Source organism: Furipterus horrens, unplaced genomic scaffold (assembly GCF_987537825.1).
Source record: "Furipterus horrens unplaced genomic scaffold, mFurHor1.1.pri manual_scaffold_2, whole genome shotgun sequence".
Lineage (NCBI taxonomy): Eukaryota > Metazoa > Chordata > Mammalia > Chiroptera > Furipteridae > Furipterus > Furipterus horrens.
In genome coordinates this window covers 58,996,735-59,012,867 of record NW_028327172.1, presented here as the reverse complement: position 1 = coordinate 59,012,867, position 16,133 = coordinate 58,996,735, and the positions used below count along the sequence as shown (strand labels likewise).

Genomic DNA, 16,133 nt, shown 5'->3' with positions numbered 1-16,133 from the left:
ATGCTGCCCTGCATACTCACAGATTCCACGAGAATAACATCATGTTTAAAAAGTATTTTCTCTATGGAAAGTATTTCTACAAGTGCAAGAGATTATTATGAATTCATTACAGATTATGTTGACTTTTTCTTAACTTCATAACTACTTAATGAGTAGGCAATAAAATGAGAAACATGGCCTTCCAAGGAAGAGAATTGAAATTACATGCTTCCCTTCATTTATGTTTTGAGATAAAAGTGCACTAGCAATCTGCAGAGACGGAGAATAGTAGTACAGATCCTTGTGCCCTGGGCTTTTCACTCACACCAGGTCAGGGTGGTATGTAGGTGAAACTAAGGGGCAGAAAGCAATTTGAAGGCAAACCAAGAAGAGGGCTGATGTTCTCTGGGGCATCAGCAGACATCTCCAGGGGCAGTGGTTCCCCTTCCCTCCATGTCTGTGTGGCCCATGACAATGTCCTAATAATGGCTTTGAATGTGCTTTGTCTGATGGTTTTTCTGGATATGGGGACACCCAACTTATACAATTTGCTAAAAACATCGTTTTCCTGGCTAACTGTTGTGACATACTCCCATGGCCATTACACAAAAAGGAACCATTATATAACCAGAAAAAAGTTTAATAAAAATTAGCAGTTAAAAGGAAAAAAGAAAACAAAAAACCCTTTCCCTTTTTTAAGAAGCTCTAGCAGTGATAGAGAAACTTGTAAGGCCACCAGATTAAGTCAAAGGGGCTTGGAAGGTGTATAAGAAATTTCCACATATATTGGAAATGCTAAGAGGTGTCATGCAATGGCAGCTTGAGAATTACAGTTCTGTTCAAAGCATCATGTCACTACTTGAGTGGTAGGGATGACCACTGTAGTGATGGATTCTGTTGACCTGGGACATTGGGGGTTTGCTGACCGGGGAGAAAACCCAGAGGGGAAAAATAGCACCAGCAAAAAGAAACAAAGAGGCTCTCAGAAGGAGTCTCACAATCTGCCCTGTGAGTTGGATTCTCTGTTTCTCACTGCTGGGTATGTGTGCTCCCCAGGGGCTACTATACACCTTCAGGAATATCCCAGTCACACACAAGGCAATAAACAAAAGTTTATTTTTCTTTAATACAAAAATTAAATAGCAAAGTTTATTTATTTATTTTTTTTGTACAGCGATAAATTAGAAATTTACAGTACAGACATCAATGCAGACATACATTTGTATATCCTTAAAAGCAGGGTCCATTTCCTTTGACTTTCAGCAATTCGTTTAAGGCATGTATAGCCGGAGTGTGCCTGGTACCTCTATGTTGAAGATCTGGAAGTCCCCAGGTTGGCCTCAAGGTGGCCGGGGCTGCAGGGTGGCACAGGGTTCCAGGAAAAGGCCACGGAGCACTCGCTGAACTGCAGTGTGAGCAGGTTGAGTCACATTTCATCTTTTCACAGATCGCTGCTGGTATTTATTCCACCCTTCCTACAAAGAGCTCAAGGGGCCTTCACCTTCAGACCTTTTACAGTCTTACAACATCTCTGTGAGGTAGGAAAATGATTCAGAACCACCAAGGTGCCCCACGGTGAGAGACCAGAAAGCAGCTCGCCCCTCCCAAAGCCACAGCACGCCAGCGGGGTGTGAGAAGATGCACCCCAGGGAGAGAAGACGGACCCAGCTGTCCCAGCACAGCGCTGCTCTTGCCCTTCTTCTCAGAAGCCTTTGGGATGACAGTGGTCATGTACTGAGTATCAGAGGGGATCAGGGAGCTACAGAATTTGAAGGACAAGGCTCATACAGGACCCCAAACAGGCCCACTACAAATTGCTTGGGTCAATACTGGTGCAAAGAACAAGGGAAACAAGTAAATCAGGAACAAAAACAAGCTACTGCAGGGCAACCGGGCTTACCAAGGGGAAAATCCTGTCGCGGGAATCCTGGGTTCACTTCCCTCCTGGTAATCCCCAGCGTGCCTTTACTGCACATATGTATGGCAAGAAGCAGCAGCAGAAAGCTCTGACTAGGCCACAGTGAAGCAAAATGCATTATTTAAGCGTCTGGTATCTGATCCTAGGTAGGAGCAAAATGCTCTCCTAGGAGTTTCCAAGATCTATCTGACCTAGGCCCAGAGGAAAAATGATAACCTGGGTCCTTTGCCAGACATGATACAAACCCAGCCACGGACTCTGAACACAAATACAATATAGGAGGGAAAACAAAAACTGTCAGAGTCTAGCGACTCAACATAATGGCTGACACAGCATACTTCTCCAGTCTCCTCCATCACTGCATGAACTTTAGGATGTAGATGTGCCCTGTAGCTCCTCCTTAACTGCTGCTGAGGTCACCTCACCAGAAGCCACAGAAGCCAGAGATTGTACCGTCCTGGTAAAATGACTTGCAATTGAGTGTGCCCTCCAGGGCTGAGCTCCTGTTTGTGTCCTCGGGTCCCAGCTTGGTTCCCAACACAGTAAGCACAGGATTCAGTGGCCAGGAGGCTGAGGGGGGCCAGAGAGGACAGAGCTGGGGGTGCTGGTAAAGTCACAGTTCAGAAGTAGAGACAGAAGTTTCTCACACTAGGGCTTGGGGGTGCAGGTGAGGGAGTGACCCAGGAAAGGAAAGTCAAAGAGCATCTCAGGGAAATGAAAAGTGTCACCCCTCCTCCGGTTTCAGGTCCCCGAGCAAGCTGCCAGCTCAGAAGCAGTCTCAGAGATCAGGAAACAGGTCTCCATGGAGGAAAAAGGATATGAATCAACCAAGTGGCTCAACCAGATGGTTCTGGTGAGTTCCACCCTGCCATGTGTCCCTCTGCCCTGAGATGGGAGGCCTTAATGAAGGAGAAAGGAGCTTGCCAGATAGGAGGCTAGATAGAGGTACCCTTGGGCCGCTGGATAAAACCCCTAGAGGCCAAGACACTATGCAGGAAGCTGGAAGCATACCTACTTACTCTAGACTTCAGAGAAAAACAAAACCAGACCTTTCTCCTAGCGACAATGTCCACATATTTACCTGTGCAAGTCACATGGAACACCCCAAGCTCTGAATTGCCTGCCCCCAAACCACATTAGATGTGGAAGCTCACACCTTACAGCCAATTTTCATAGTCTTCCTACAGGATTTTCACAAAGATCATCATGAACAGAGCTAATGCTTTCTGTCAGAACCCCTGACATTCATTTGCAGGGAATTCTGGAATAGGATCAGAGATGTGTTAAAGACAGTAAGACCAGGAAGAGGTGCAGGGGATAGAGACAGTGAAAGAGATGGCAATTCAGAGACACCCGCGCCTTCCCCAAACCGACAGGGAAATTCTGCAGATCCAGGAACAGACCCAGGAGCACCCCAGTCCAGGTCAGTGGGAACAGAGCCATCTTCCCTGACATCCCCTACGGTGCCTCGCACAGGACTTTACACACAGTTGGCACTTAAGCAACATGCTGATAATTGACTTTTTTTTTTTTAAACAAAACCAACTTAAGAGGTGACGGAGTCACTTCAGGGTAATTGGTAACTGACTCAGCCACAAGCTCCTTTCCTGAAACCATAAACACTTTCCATTGTCTGGAATGAGAAGGGAAAGGCCTATAACCCTGTGACATTGCTAAGGCTACGAATCCGGCCTGCACCCACAGCCACTCCTCTTCAAATACACTTCCCCCTGAGAAGGCTTGACTTGTAGGAGAGATGTTAAAACCCACAACAGTGTCAGGGCACTAGCTCCAGTACTGTTATTGTTAGTATTATTATTTCACCATTTTGAGCAACTATTGTGTGCCTGGTCCTCTGCTAGGTGCTGCCTCGGTCACACAATCACCAAACATTACGAAGAAAATTGTATTACAAGCCCCAGTGCCCGGCTGCACGGATCTTCCCTTGCTTGGGCCACGGTCTCTGCACAACTCCCAAGACATTAGAGCAGAGCGTGAGTAAGGGCAGGCTCTGCCCCCGGGTGCACGCTCCAAGGCCCTGGCCAGCTATGGGAACTGTCTGCAAGCGGCACGGGAGTTCACATTGTACATTTCATAGGCAATGTAATCACAGATGGAGTTCAACTGGTCCTTCTGAGGACCCTTTCTCATGCTCCTGAAGCCCTGACCCCGGAGGCCAGCCAAGGCACTCAGGCTCGGTGGAGCACACAGCAGGGGCCCTTCTGTGCCCACTTAGCGACTGTCCCCAAAGCTCCAAGACTTTCCCTTCCAGAGCCTGCAACAGACCTTACGTGCATCTGCATCTCAGACAGCTCAAGACCCACATAAAAACAGAGGGCAGAAGGAAGGAAAATGTCAAAACATGGGCATAAAGCTCAAACAAACAAAAAATCATGCTTATTGGAATTTTGAGTCCCTGGAGATGTTTTTTTGTCACTAAAAATGTGACAAAAGAGCTTTCTTACCTGGTTTTAAAAGGGGAGGGGCGCGGATAAACAAATAAATGAGTCATTGCAAAGTAGTTGCAGAAGCAAAGACAGGTAAGAGTTACAAGGAGAGGGACCTAAAACGGTGTTCACAACTTGTCCCGGAGATCTGGTGATTAGGAGGCCTAAGGCGGGTTAAGAGAAAGGCCAGTCACAATTTTAAAAGAACTGCAACTTTTGAGAGGCTGCTAGGGGGTACCCCCTTGTAAGGAACATAAAGCATAAATTTTAAAAGCTCTGGATACTTCCACAAAAGGCAATTAAGACCTGTGCTGTTAGAGTTTGCAGTTCATTTCATATGGTCTACACTTTATTCCCTACAAACCAATCAACTCCTGGCTGGCATTCTGGAGATTCATTAAGCACCATATAAATACTCCAGGCCACACTGCCTCCAATGAAATCTTATAGGAGCCTTTGCCAATTACTGGGAAACAATTATGCACCAAGTAGTTGGATTAGCTGTCCTTGGTTCCCTCTACAAAACTGAAAAAGTCTCCATTGTGGTAAGTAGACCAGACTCTTCTGATAACATTCTTATGCTAAAAGAAAAAAAAGGCACTATCATTCTGAGAATGCAAGTTGACCACAGTTTGAAAGTCAGTTGAGTATACTATTATGTCACGGTCCAAGAATGTGCTTTTAATTGTAATTGACACACACAAATTACACAGTTAATCTGTGTGAATGCAAAGTTGCCAAGAAACTTAACATTTCAGCTCTTCCAGACTGGCGTCTGCATAGATGCAATCACATGAAGTAAAATATATTAAGTCCTCATTGCTCAATGCAATAGGTCTCTGGGGTCGGTAAGGTAAGTCGACTTGGTAAATCTCATTTTCCTCTGAATTAAGTGATTGTCAGAAAGTGAATCACCCTTCCTTTCCCCCTCATTAGGCATGCTGCAGTGCAAAAATTCCTATAAAAATACCTATTTTGAGTTATTAATGTGAAATGAAAAAAACAGCAACAGCCTCAAACAGCCATTTAAGAGGAAGAGAGACAAGAAAAATCCACTGGATACCTTATGTGTGTTTGTACAGTACTTTTGTTTGTTCAAACAATTCTGTTTTATGACAAAGGCACTGAAAGATTCTGACACCACCTCTTGGGAGAGCAATCCACAAGTTCTAAACAGCAGACAATGCACCACAGAAAATGTTTATGTTAGATCAGCCAAACTATAAAACTCTTGTAACACGTCTCTGAACCAAGCATTTCCAGTGTTTATAGATTGCTTTGCTATCTGAAAGACCCGGTTAGTATTTTAAATTTTAAAGAGTTAAAAAAAAAAAAAAAGTTAATCTTTCTCCCTGCAAGTTACCTCCTCACAGCTCAAATCCCACCCCTCAGGGAAAAGCAGCATCGCCCTGGACCTCCTGGAATCTAGGCAGGACCTCCACGCTCCAAGTTGCGACCTGCTAAAGTGATCAAATGTTATGATTTTTCACAGCTTTGAAAGCCTCTAACTGGCTTTTCCATTTTGGATTATTCCAAAGTCTGCAGCAAAATCATGAGTTTTATGATGCTGGGGGGAGAGGGAGTGGGTGGTGGGTTATGGGGGTTGCTTTAGGGTGGCTAGTTTGTTCAAACTGAGATTCGTTGCATGAAACTCTTAGTAGCATTTGCACAGAAATGCTGACATTTCCCCCTTCAAAATCTGGGAAGCATGGAGGCTGGCTAGCTTTATACCACAGTTTCATTGCCTTTCCCAGGCTTTACCCAACCATTCCCTCTTTTTTCTCTCTTTACCTTCCCAGAGTTCACCAATCTGTTGGAACACTTCTGCCATGTGTGAAGAGTTTTGGCAGACCAAATCCACATGCCTGAAGTGATGCCCACCAACAAAGACATAAAAATTTTCAGCATTTCAACCGCCATATTGGAGTCATCTGCAGAATACCGGAAAAGCGCCCAGTTGGAGATTTCATAGAAATAACAGGCAATCACACAGGTTGCAGGAACCGTGTACAGGACTGAGAAGACCCCAATCTTGACCATCAGCCTTTCCAGCTTGTCTGTCTTTGTCCCATCCTTTTGAAGATTTGACCGAATTTTGAATAAAGCCACCAAACCTGCAGCAATGAACAAAGTTCCGATCACCAGATAAGTGAAGAGGGGAGCCACCACAAAGCCCGTGAGGGCATCCAGGTTTTGGTTCCCAACGTAGCACAGGCCAGTGAGTTCATCTGCATCCACCAGTCTCATAATCAAGATGACAATGGTTTTCACGGCAGGGATCGCCCAGGCTGCGATGTGGAAATAAGAGCTGTGCATTTCAATGGCTTCATGACCCCATTTGAGTCCAGCTGCTAAAAACCAAGTGAGTGTCAGAATAACCCACCAGATGGAACTGGCCATTCCAAAAAAGTACATCAGCAAGAAAATGATTGCACATCCTGTATTCTTAAGTCCTTCTTGGATGAGAACAGGTTCTGCTGCCTCTTCAAAATCACAGGATATCCTTTCCCGGCCTACAGTCAGCCTGACAATATAAGCAATGCTATAAATATTATAGCACATACTGAGAAATATGATGGGGCGCTCAGGGTAGGAAAACCTGGAAGAATCGATCAGGAAGGTCAGCACTGTGAATGCGGTGGAGATGAAGCACAGGCTGGCCCACACGGCCATCCAGATATCAGTGAACTCCTTGGCTGAGCGGCTGTATAAGCCAGCATCATAGCCGCACTTGAGAACACAGTTCAGACTCCTTTTCACCCAGATATACTGATCGGAATTGGTTCCCACAGAATGGCACTCTTCACCAGGCTGGATGGGGGTTTTGTGAGGTAACGGCACCTCCTCATCGCCTGGCCCCTCCATGCACATGTGGTTGTGGTCATTCTGTGGTGGGAATTTGCTGCAGTTCAGGCTCTCCGGCCAGGCAAATCCAAATTCCTTCAGGACAGGTTCACAGCGTCTCTTGACTGAAAGACACATGCCGCCGCATGGGCCGATGGGGATGTTGATCTTCTCTGTGCACATTGGCACATACACGGAACAAAGGAAGAACTGGAAAAGTAATGACATGAACAAAGAAAACAGTGACTTGGAAATATGACCAAATGCTTGTACAAAGCTGAGTTGTGAACGCTTCCAGGCAAAGTACACAACTACTTTTAAACCTGCCCATTTACACCGACCTCAAACAAGGGTGCCTAATAATCTATCAATTACACATTTTTTCTCCTTTTGGTTCTAATAACCCTTTCCAGGAGAACATAAATAAATAAATGTATAAAAAGGACCCAAAGAATGATATAATCTCTTTTTGCACAACACTTAAGAAAATAAACCCAAAAGACTGACTTTAAGTCTCCCTTCCCTTTCAGCTACTGTTTGAAAGAGCTGAACAGGCATTATTAAATGACTCAGTCATTTTGGTGATAGGTGATCTATTTTCATTCCCATTTCTTTATCACCATGAAAAATGAAAGTCCAGCTTTTCTCCTGCTAAAATTCTCTCTGTTCTCTACTTTATCCCCTAAAATAATTTTTCAATCAGTCTCATATTGAAACAGAAACTGTTCTAATTAAGATACTGTTTGACCCAACAATGGGATACTGGTTGAGGTCTCTAGTCACTGGGGGTTTGTTTGGCCTGGTTTCCACACTGAATAAAAATGAAGCACAATAGGAAAATACAAATGTTGAGTCCCTGACACTGCAATACCAGCAGGGGAGAGTGCAGTTGCTGTCCTCAATTCCTCCAGCATTGATAAACAGTCTGCTTGGCTCCTTACAGATGTTGTCTATGAAGTCTAGAGTTACAAGTAACTATTTTCCAGCATGTAAAGGGATCCAGTCCTGTCCTTCAAAACAGCTTGGCTGCTTCCCCAGGATACATGTAATTAAAAATATATATCCCTGCAAAAGCTGTTTCTCCAACAAAATTGCCACTGATGTCAGGATATGTGCTGTTTCCAAACCGAGAGCGAGAGGATCATTTCTTAAGCTTTTATAACCTAGTTCTGAAGTTCTGAAACTTCCAAAGGGACATTTTACCGGCAACGGGTCTAATCCCAACCATCTTTCTGAAACCACAATCCAACTTTTAAAATGACCTATATAAAAACATGCACCTAGTAAATAAGCTGCCTTCTTGTTTCTTATCTCTCAGAAGTTACAACCAGGACCACAGATTTCTAAAGCTTTTAGCCTGGACAACTATCCCCTATATATTTTCCCCCAGTTTCTCTTTTCTAAGGTTCCAAAAGCCACTCAGAGCCTCTGCAAACAAAACATAACCAGTGTTAACACTTTTTCAAATTTCCTTTCAATTCTTTTTCTTTTCCAATGAATTGGTTGTTTTCGTAAGATTGTGATCACTTTGTATATGCAAATTCTTTCTTCATTTACTATTGTAGGATATTTTCTGTATCATTACATAAGCTTAAAGTTTTTAATGACTGCAAAAATAATAACAACAACAATCTTCTAATATACAAACTACCTTCTTGGAGCTTAACCATACCATCACCTTTTTTCCAAGCCTTGTTTTCTCCCCCTCCAAATACTAAACCTGCCCCTAACCCTGAGGATAAGAACGAACTCAAGCCAATCCAACCATTCCTTCCTGAATGACCTCTAAAATCAGGCGGGCGACACGACCAGGGGCCATTCCGCAGAAAACGGGGCAGTGGTGTTTCATTTAATAAACCACCCAAAAACATGGGGTAGAAATGAGGTCGGTGAGGGAGAAGTTGCCAGCTCCTTATCTCTCCTTCCAAGTCTTAGCTGCAGCTGGCTGCCCCGCCGGGGACTCGCCCACTGAGCAGCGGCGGCCAGAATCCTTGGCAAAGATAACCCTCAGCTCCACTGGGGTTAGGGGCTTGGCTAGACACAGGGTGGGCAGGGGAGAAAAACGGAAGGGCGGGGTGTAAGAGTGGGTTCTTTCACAGGCCAGATGACTTACACAACGTTCTGGCTTCCAGTCCCTGAGAAGGGACATAGAAGTGGGGGTGGGGATGGAAATCACTTTTTCAGGACAGTTACACCCTTCAGCCTAGGAAGCGGGCAGGAGGCTTGACTTGGTAAGGTTTCCACGGAGTTAATTTGGGGCGTTCCTGCCCAAGGGTCCCGACAGGGGTGTGGGTGGGGGCGCCCACCTGCAGCTGGCTGGAGCAACCGTACTGGATGAGCGGCGTGAAAGTTGTCAGCTGCAGTTCGGCGTCCGTCTGCAGCTCATGCCCCACAAGGTTGGGCATCTTGGTCACGTTGTAGCCCAGGTTCTGGCACATGGAGATGCGGATGGGGTCGCAGCGACGCTCCTCCTCGTCCCCGAAGCCCCAAGCTGACCCCAAGAGTAGCCACAATACCAGCAGCAGCCGCAGGCTGAGTCCAACGCCCCCGGGCGCCCCCAGAACGCTCGGCCCTGCGCCCCACCAGGCCATGGCCAGAGCCAGGGGCAGCGGCGGCAGCGGCGGCGGCGGCGTGGGCAGCTCCAGCAGACACCCCCAGTTTGCACGGGGGTCCGCCGGCTGCCCGAGCAGCTCCCAGCTCCGGGGCAGGGAGTGCGATAAGGCGCCGAGGGCGACGAGGGTGCAGCGGTCGGCTCTCCAGCAGCTGCGTGCAACTGTGTGGGATATTAGACTCCCCGGGCCGAGGCCGAGGGACAGACTGCGAGGGTCATGGCTGCAGGCGGCTTGCCCCGAACCCAGCCCTGGCCGCGGCCGCTCCGGGTCTCACGAAGCCCGCCAGCACACAGCGCCGCGACGCTCTCACAGCCGAAGCCCTCCCGGGCGCTAGAGGTTCGCTGGGCGGTAGCGGGGCGGGACGGACAGTGCGCCTCTCCAATGGCCAGGCGCCGTGGGCAGTGAGGGGCGTGGCCTATCTGTGGCTGGAGGGGTCGGGCCCCTCCTGCCGGCTGCCCTCCACCGCCCCTCCTTCTCTCCTTTCCTCCCTCTCCAGAGCACCCCGCCCTGCTTCACTGCTCTCACTTTCCTCCCACCAGGTTCGCTGCATTCGGGGGGCCAGGCGGGGATAGAGCCCAGTCGCTCCGGCCCGGCCAGCCTGCCCCCTCCTCTCCCAGGTGAAAAGTGCTCCCAGATGACTCCGCTCCCTTTCCTTTTCTTCTTCCAGCTGTCACTTCGGCCCGTGGCCACCTTCCAGTCAGGCAGAGAAATATATACAAAGCATACCGGATTTGGATTTACAAAGATTGTGGCTTTAAATTCCCTCCGTGTGACCTTGAGCAAATTGCTCAACCTCTAGGTGTCTTTTTTTTTTTTTTTTTCCCCTCATCCGTAAAAAGACTTGGGAGGATTTGAGATAATGCGTAAAACGTTTAGCACGGTGCCTGGTACAGCCCGAGCTCACAGCTATTTCCACTCCTAACTGGCTTGGTTTGGAGCCCGCCCCCCACATCCCCGCCCCTAGGCTGGGCGGACCTGCACCGGGGAGCTGCCTGCTTCCAGCCGCGAGTGGGGGAGGCGCCCCGGAGCAGCAGACCAGCCGAGGGTCTCGCGCTCCGATTTCCTCACCGTATGAAATGAAATTCCACAGGGGGATTCCAAAGGAAATGAGGCCGGGACGCTCCGTGCTTCTCAGCCCGCCGCCCTTCCTGTCTCGGGGACACGGTTTCTAAATAAGGTTGGGAGAGAGAGAGGGCGGGCGGGGAGAGGCTCAACCTGCGCAAAAGGAACGGGGGTGGCCAAGAAGGCGCACAACCGACGGGGTTCCCCTCCTCCAGCCTTCCAGGCATCCCTCCCTGCAACCTGCAGCTCCTTCTAACTTATTCTGCTTCTGCATAGGGTCCTGAGGATCTGGGGATCATGCGACCCGTGTTTTAATCCAACTTAACCCCTCTCTTATTCCCAGTCTCCCCCCCCACACACACACCTCCCGGACGGAGCTTTGTGCTAGTTCACTGTCTCAGATTTCCAATGGGCCAGTGAAACCCTCAGCAGGTGGATTCCTAAACCATTTTACTTGTTATTTTGCTGTGGTCATGGCACTGCGAGTCTCAGGCTCAAATTGGCCATCCATGTGAAATGAGGACGTTCATGTCTACTACACACAGTTGTCCTAGGAGTTAAATGAGATAGTACCTGTAAGTCATTTGGCTCGGGGTCTGGCACAGTGTCTAGTACGTGCCATATATCTTGGTTATTGTTGTGGGACAGTCTCCTGCTTTCCAGCTTTGTGCCAAAAGACATCTCTGGCATCCCAGATCTAAGGATCTGGGTAAAGAGCTTTTTACTCTGTGAGGTCTTTTTGTCTAACACTTGCTGTTGATTTCCTGGGGTTGGTGACAGGAATCATGTTTTTGTGCATGTTTGCATCTCCCTATTTCAGCTAAGCCTGGCGTGCAGCAAAGGCTGGATGTAAGTGGGAAGGATGTCTTACCACTACTCTGGTGCTCATATTCTGTTTCGTACTTTTAGTTTTCTTATATTGGCAAATAGACTTTGCTGAGGGAGAGAATGGAATAAACATTTTTTGGTATTTGTCTCTGTGCCCAAACTGTGTTGGGCACATAGAACCTGCATTGTCTCCAGCCATTATCATCATCTCCTGGGGAAGAAGACTCCACTCACCTGTTAAAGAGATGAGGAAATTGAGGCTAGAACCAAAGTGGTAGTTAGAAAATGAAAGATCAACCAAACTAAGGGCCCAAAGGAGGCCTTTCAAAAATGGGAAAAGAGTTGTTTCTCTAGAAAATTTCCCAGTTGGAAATCTACACACTCAGCAGTAGGGCTGAATCTTCTGTATGCCTGTGCTGAGTAATGCATGATACCATTGGCCTACAGAGATGAATAAATGATTAGATGTATGTATCAAATGAGTAGATAGATGATCCCTACCCTCTAGTAACTCACAGGAGGATAGAAAACAAAAAGACAACAGTAACTCAATATAATAAATGCACAGAGAGAATTTTGTGTAAATTGAAACTAGAGGTAGCTAAGCCTGGAGTGCTGCTCAAAGGGAGGTGACCACAGGATTCTTAGCTACTCAACAAAGCAGAGTTAGTGTGCAACTGGCACTTCTCCCAGAGCACTTGCAGGGAGGGTAGGGGGGTTTGCTTTGTGCTAAAGACAAGTGTACATGGTTTATTAAGCAATGACCTCCATGAAGTCAAGGGCCTGGTACAGAGAAGGGACACCATCAGTGTTGGGTGAGGGAATACTATATTATCAAATCAATGACAACTCATATAGAACCCTTACTGTGTGCCAGATTATGCATATTATCTCTTGTTTAGCACAGCAGCTTGAGAAAACTCATGTTCTGGAAGGTTAAGCAGTTTGCCCAAGATCACACAGTAAGTGACAGAGAAGGGCTCAGATGCATGTCCACCTAGCCCAGAAGTCTGTGTGCAGTGCCTGGTACTGTACTCACAGAGGACACTCTTGAAACTCAGTCTTCTCTGTAGTTAAAGATGACCCTTTTATGTTCTGGGCCTCATACCTTACTCTGGCATCCCTGCCTCATCTTGCTTGAAGCAACTGTCTCCTTTGAGAACACTTGAAGAAGAAGCCCCCTTCCCTGTCAAAAGCTTTTCCTGTCAACAGCTTTTCTTTTCCTGCATGGAACTCATCGCAGGTATTTTCCAAAAAAGAAAGCCAGGGGAATCACATTTCATTCTGAATGTGGAAAGAAAACAAAGACCACAACTTAGAGCTAAGTCTGAATGGCCTGAAGCCCCTCAGCCTCCCTCTCACAGAGTGGTTTACACAGTCGCCAGTCTGCTCCTGGTGACAGGCATGGCATGTTTGTCTTTGTTGCAGAAAACACTTCCAGGCAGAGGACCTGCAGAGCATTTAGGAAAGGAATAGAAGATAGGGACACATGAATAGGCCCTTCCATTAACCTAAAGGGCAGTCCATGGGCCCCTAGTGGCTCTGGCTGGGCAGCTTCCTCCATCCAGCCTCTGAGTGGCAAAGACACACACAACACACTTTGGAGCTGCAACAAACATGACTTCAGGGGACTGGTGGGCAGTTGGAGGGCTCTCCATTTGCATCTAAAGAGAGGCTGGGTTCTAATTAACTCCTGTGGTGTGTTAATTCTTCAACCTGACATTTTCTGCTCTAATAGATTCTTGTAATGGTTCCTAAATGAAAGGCTGCATTTAAAGACCAGCGTTTAGGTTAAAATCCAACACCTAGGGGGGTGTTGCGGAGTGAGCTGTAAACATCCTTTCCCTCCCAAGGAAAACCTCTCATTTGCAGTTTTTTGCTAACCCAATTAAGTGCTGAAGTAGTCACCTCAGAGCCTGTTTTTTTTTTTTTCCTGTGAAACAATCCAACTAATCCATATTCAGTAGCTTCCAAGAAAAGTCTTATTCCAACCACTCATGAAGAAACCAGCTTCTTTGAATCAATACAGAACATTTGGAACTCACAAAGAGCTGTCTTCATAGAAAATACAAGAAAGTGGTTCATTATCAACCTGTTTAGTTTTTGAGGGGAAAATTCACTGGGACTAAGACCTCATAGGATTGGCAATTTACTGTGGAAACAGAAGCATAGTGAGAAACCATGCCGCATTCCATTAGTTTATAGACAGTGTAGGTACTACATCTTCCTCAGCACCCATACCAGCTATGAAACAAGAATGTGTGTACTGAGTAAAGCGAAAGGGAACACTAACCTTGCTTGAAGTGGAAGAATCTGAGACCCTAATAGGTTAAATAACAGCTCTTCAGAGGCAGAGCCAAACCCTCTGCTTGTCCATTGCACCACTAGCCAGCAGAGAAGAATCCAGTCACCACAGAGCACTTGCATGTCAAGAAATTGGAGACCTGTTCCTCCTGCCAAGCATAATAAGACAGTACATAAGACACTCTTTTTGTTGGTGGTGATGGTTTAATATACAGATGGGCAAACAAGAACCTATGCAGGAGGCAAAAAATAATGCAAACATATTTTGTACTTCCACAGCTTTATTTCATTTTAATATCTATTGCTCAAGCCACTGGCAAGTGTGTAGTGGTGGGTTATTGTCGACATGTCACTGAGCTGAGGACTGGGATGTATGCAGACATATGAAAGGTGGTCCCTGTCTTCAAGGAACTTACAGCCACATTAGAGGGGATTAAGACATGAAACCAAAAATGAAACAATGCTTTCTCTTGCGCTCACTTCCTATATTGTAAGTTTGGTTTTGGGGGTTTTGTTTTTGTTTGGTTGGTTGGTTGGTTTTCTTCATAATCCTCTGAGGTTCAGAGGCTGTGCCTCCTTCACCATTGTTCTCCTGAATAGCAAGGACTACCTGATCCATAAAAGGCACTCAATAGATACTTGTTGGATAAATAAATGAATGGTTCAGGCCCCAAGTCCTCTAATACCTCAGAAAAAGGCTTTATTATGTGCCAGTATAGGTGACCACCAAAATGCAGCCTAACTGGTTCCAGGATGATGGCCAAGTCTGTTCTATCAGCCACTCCTACAAGACAGCTTTCAACTTTCCTCTGAACTTGGATGGTTTACCAATAATTTCTTTTCTTTTCTTATTTTATTGTACTGATTCCTAAATCTTTTAAGGTAGAACAATATCTTTGCCACAATTTTTTCACTCAAAGCTTGTTTTCTACTTCATGAATCAGCTCAAGGCATTTTCTCATCACTGTTCAGTGGTTAGTTGACCACTCTTCTCATTATTGTCAGCTGAAGCAATTGAGAATCGTATATGCCACAGTCAGGTGTCAAGCAGGGTTCTTAAGCCAAGGAGTTACAAATCCAAAGATCATCTATGAGTGGTAAGTTTGTAGAAAAATTGGAATGTGAGCTTAGTTATGAGGGGCACATGAGTTTACAAGAGACTTGGGGAAGTATGGATAAAACGGCAGCTGTAATAATCTTCTCACAGGCCGGTCTCATCAGTTGATACAGGTGAGAATGAACAGGAATAAAAATAACCAAAGGGTGAACTAGCCACCTGCTGTGGAGAAGTATGAACTGGACTAGACAAAGTTTCAGGTGGCAGTTGTAAAACATAGCCTAAAGTTCTTCAATGTTCTTTCCATTGGACAGCAGAGTTTATGTTCCCTCCCCTTGTATCTGGGAGGGCTTGTGACTCCTTCAACTGGTAGAGTACAGTGCAAGTGATGCTAGGTGACTTCCAATGCCACAACATAAAAGGCCATGTGGTTTCTACCTTATTTTCTGGGATATTTGCAGTGGCGTTCTGAACAACCTGGTAGGTAGGTAGGTAGTCCAACTACCTTGTGACCACCATGTAGGAGAGGCCACATATAGGCTTTCAAGTTAATAGTCCCAGATAAGCCTGCCCTTCAACCATCCCAGGCCAAGTGCTGGAAGTATGAATGAAAAAGACATCTTGGAAGTTGATCCTCTGGTGCCCCTGTTACTACCCCCAGCTGTGTGAGTCTTCTCAGCCCAGACATGGTGAGACATAGACGAACCATCCTTGCTGTGCCCTTTTCCAATTCCTGACACAAAATCCATGATTGCTATTGTTTTATGCTTATCTTAGTCCATTTGGGTTTCTATAACAAAATACTACAGACTGGGTGGCTTATACATTCTTTATTCCACCTCAGTCATAGTGACTCTGCTTCTCTGATCAAACTCTAACTGATACAGCCCATAAAAAAAGTTTCATAGAATGTTAGCCCCACCATAGTAACTCTCTATAGGAAAAACAGAAGGATTAACAAAATTTCTTTATCATCCTAGGGCTTTTGTGAGAATTAAAGAGATACATTTATGAAGGTACATGCCACTAGGCATGGAGAATTCTATTAGCTATCCTTCATCTGGTGTGGCATGGAGTTAAAA

General features: G+C 46.2%; 1 protein-coding gene across 1 annotated transcript; it reads right to left on the bottom strand.

Annotated features, from left to right (window-relative positions):
- Positions 1 to 1,071: 1,071 nt before the first annotated feature.
- On the bottom strand, positions 1,072 to 10,120 carry FZD4 (frizzled class receptor 4). The gene is made up of 2 exons (XM_090265754.1): positions 9,495 to 10,120; positions 1,072 to 7,398 (listed from the first exon to the last, which is right to left on the bottom strand). The coding sequence occupies exons 1-2, from the start codon at positions 9,777 to 9,779 to the stop codon at positions 6,070 to 6,072; spliced, it is 1,614 nt and encodes a 537-aa protein (XP_090121880.1). The 5' UTR covers positions 9,780 to 10,120; the 3' UTR covers positions 1,072 to 6,069.
- Between the last annotated feature and the right edge of the window lie 6,013 nt (positions 10,121 to 16,133).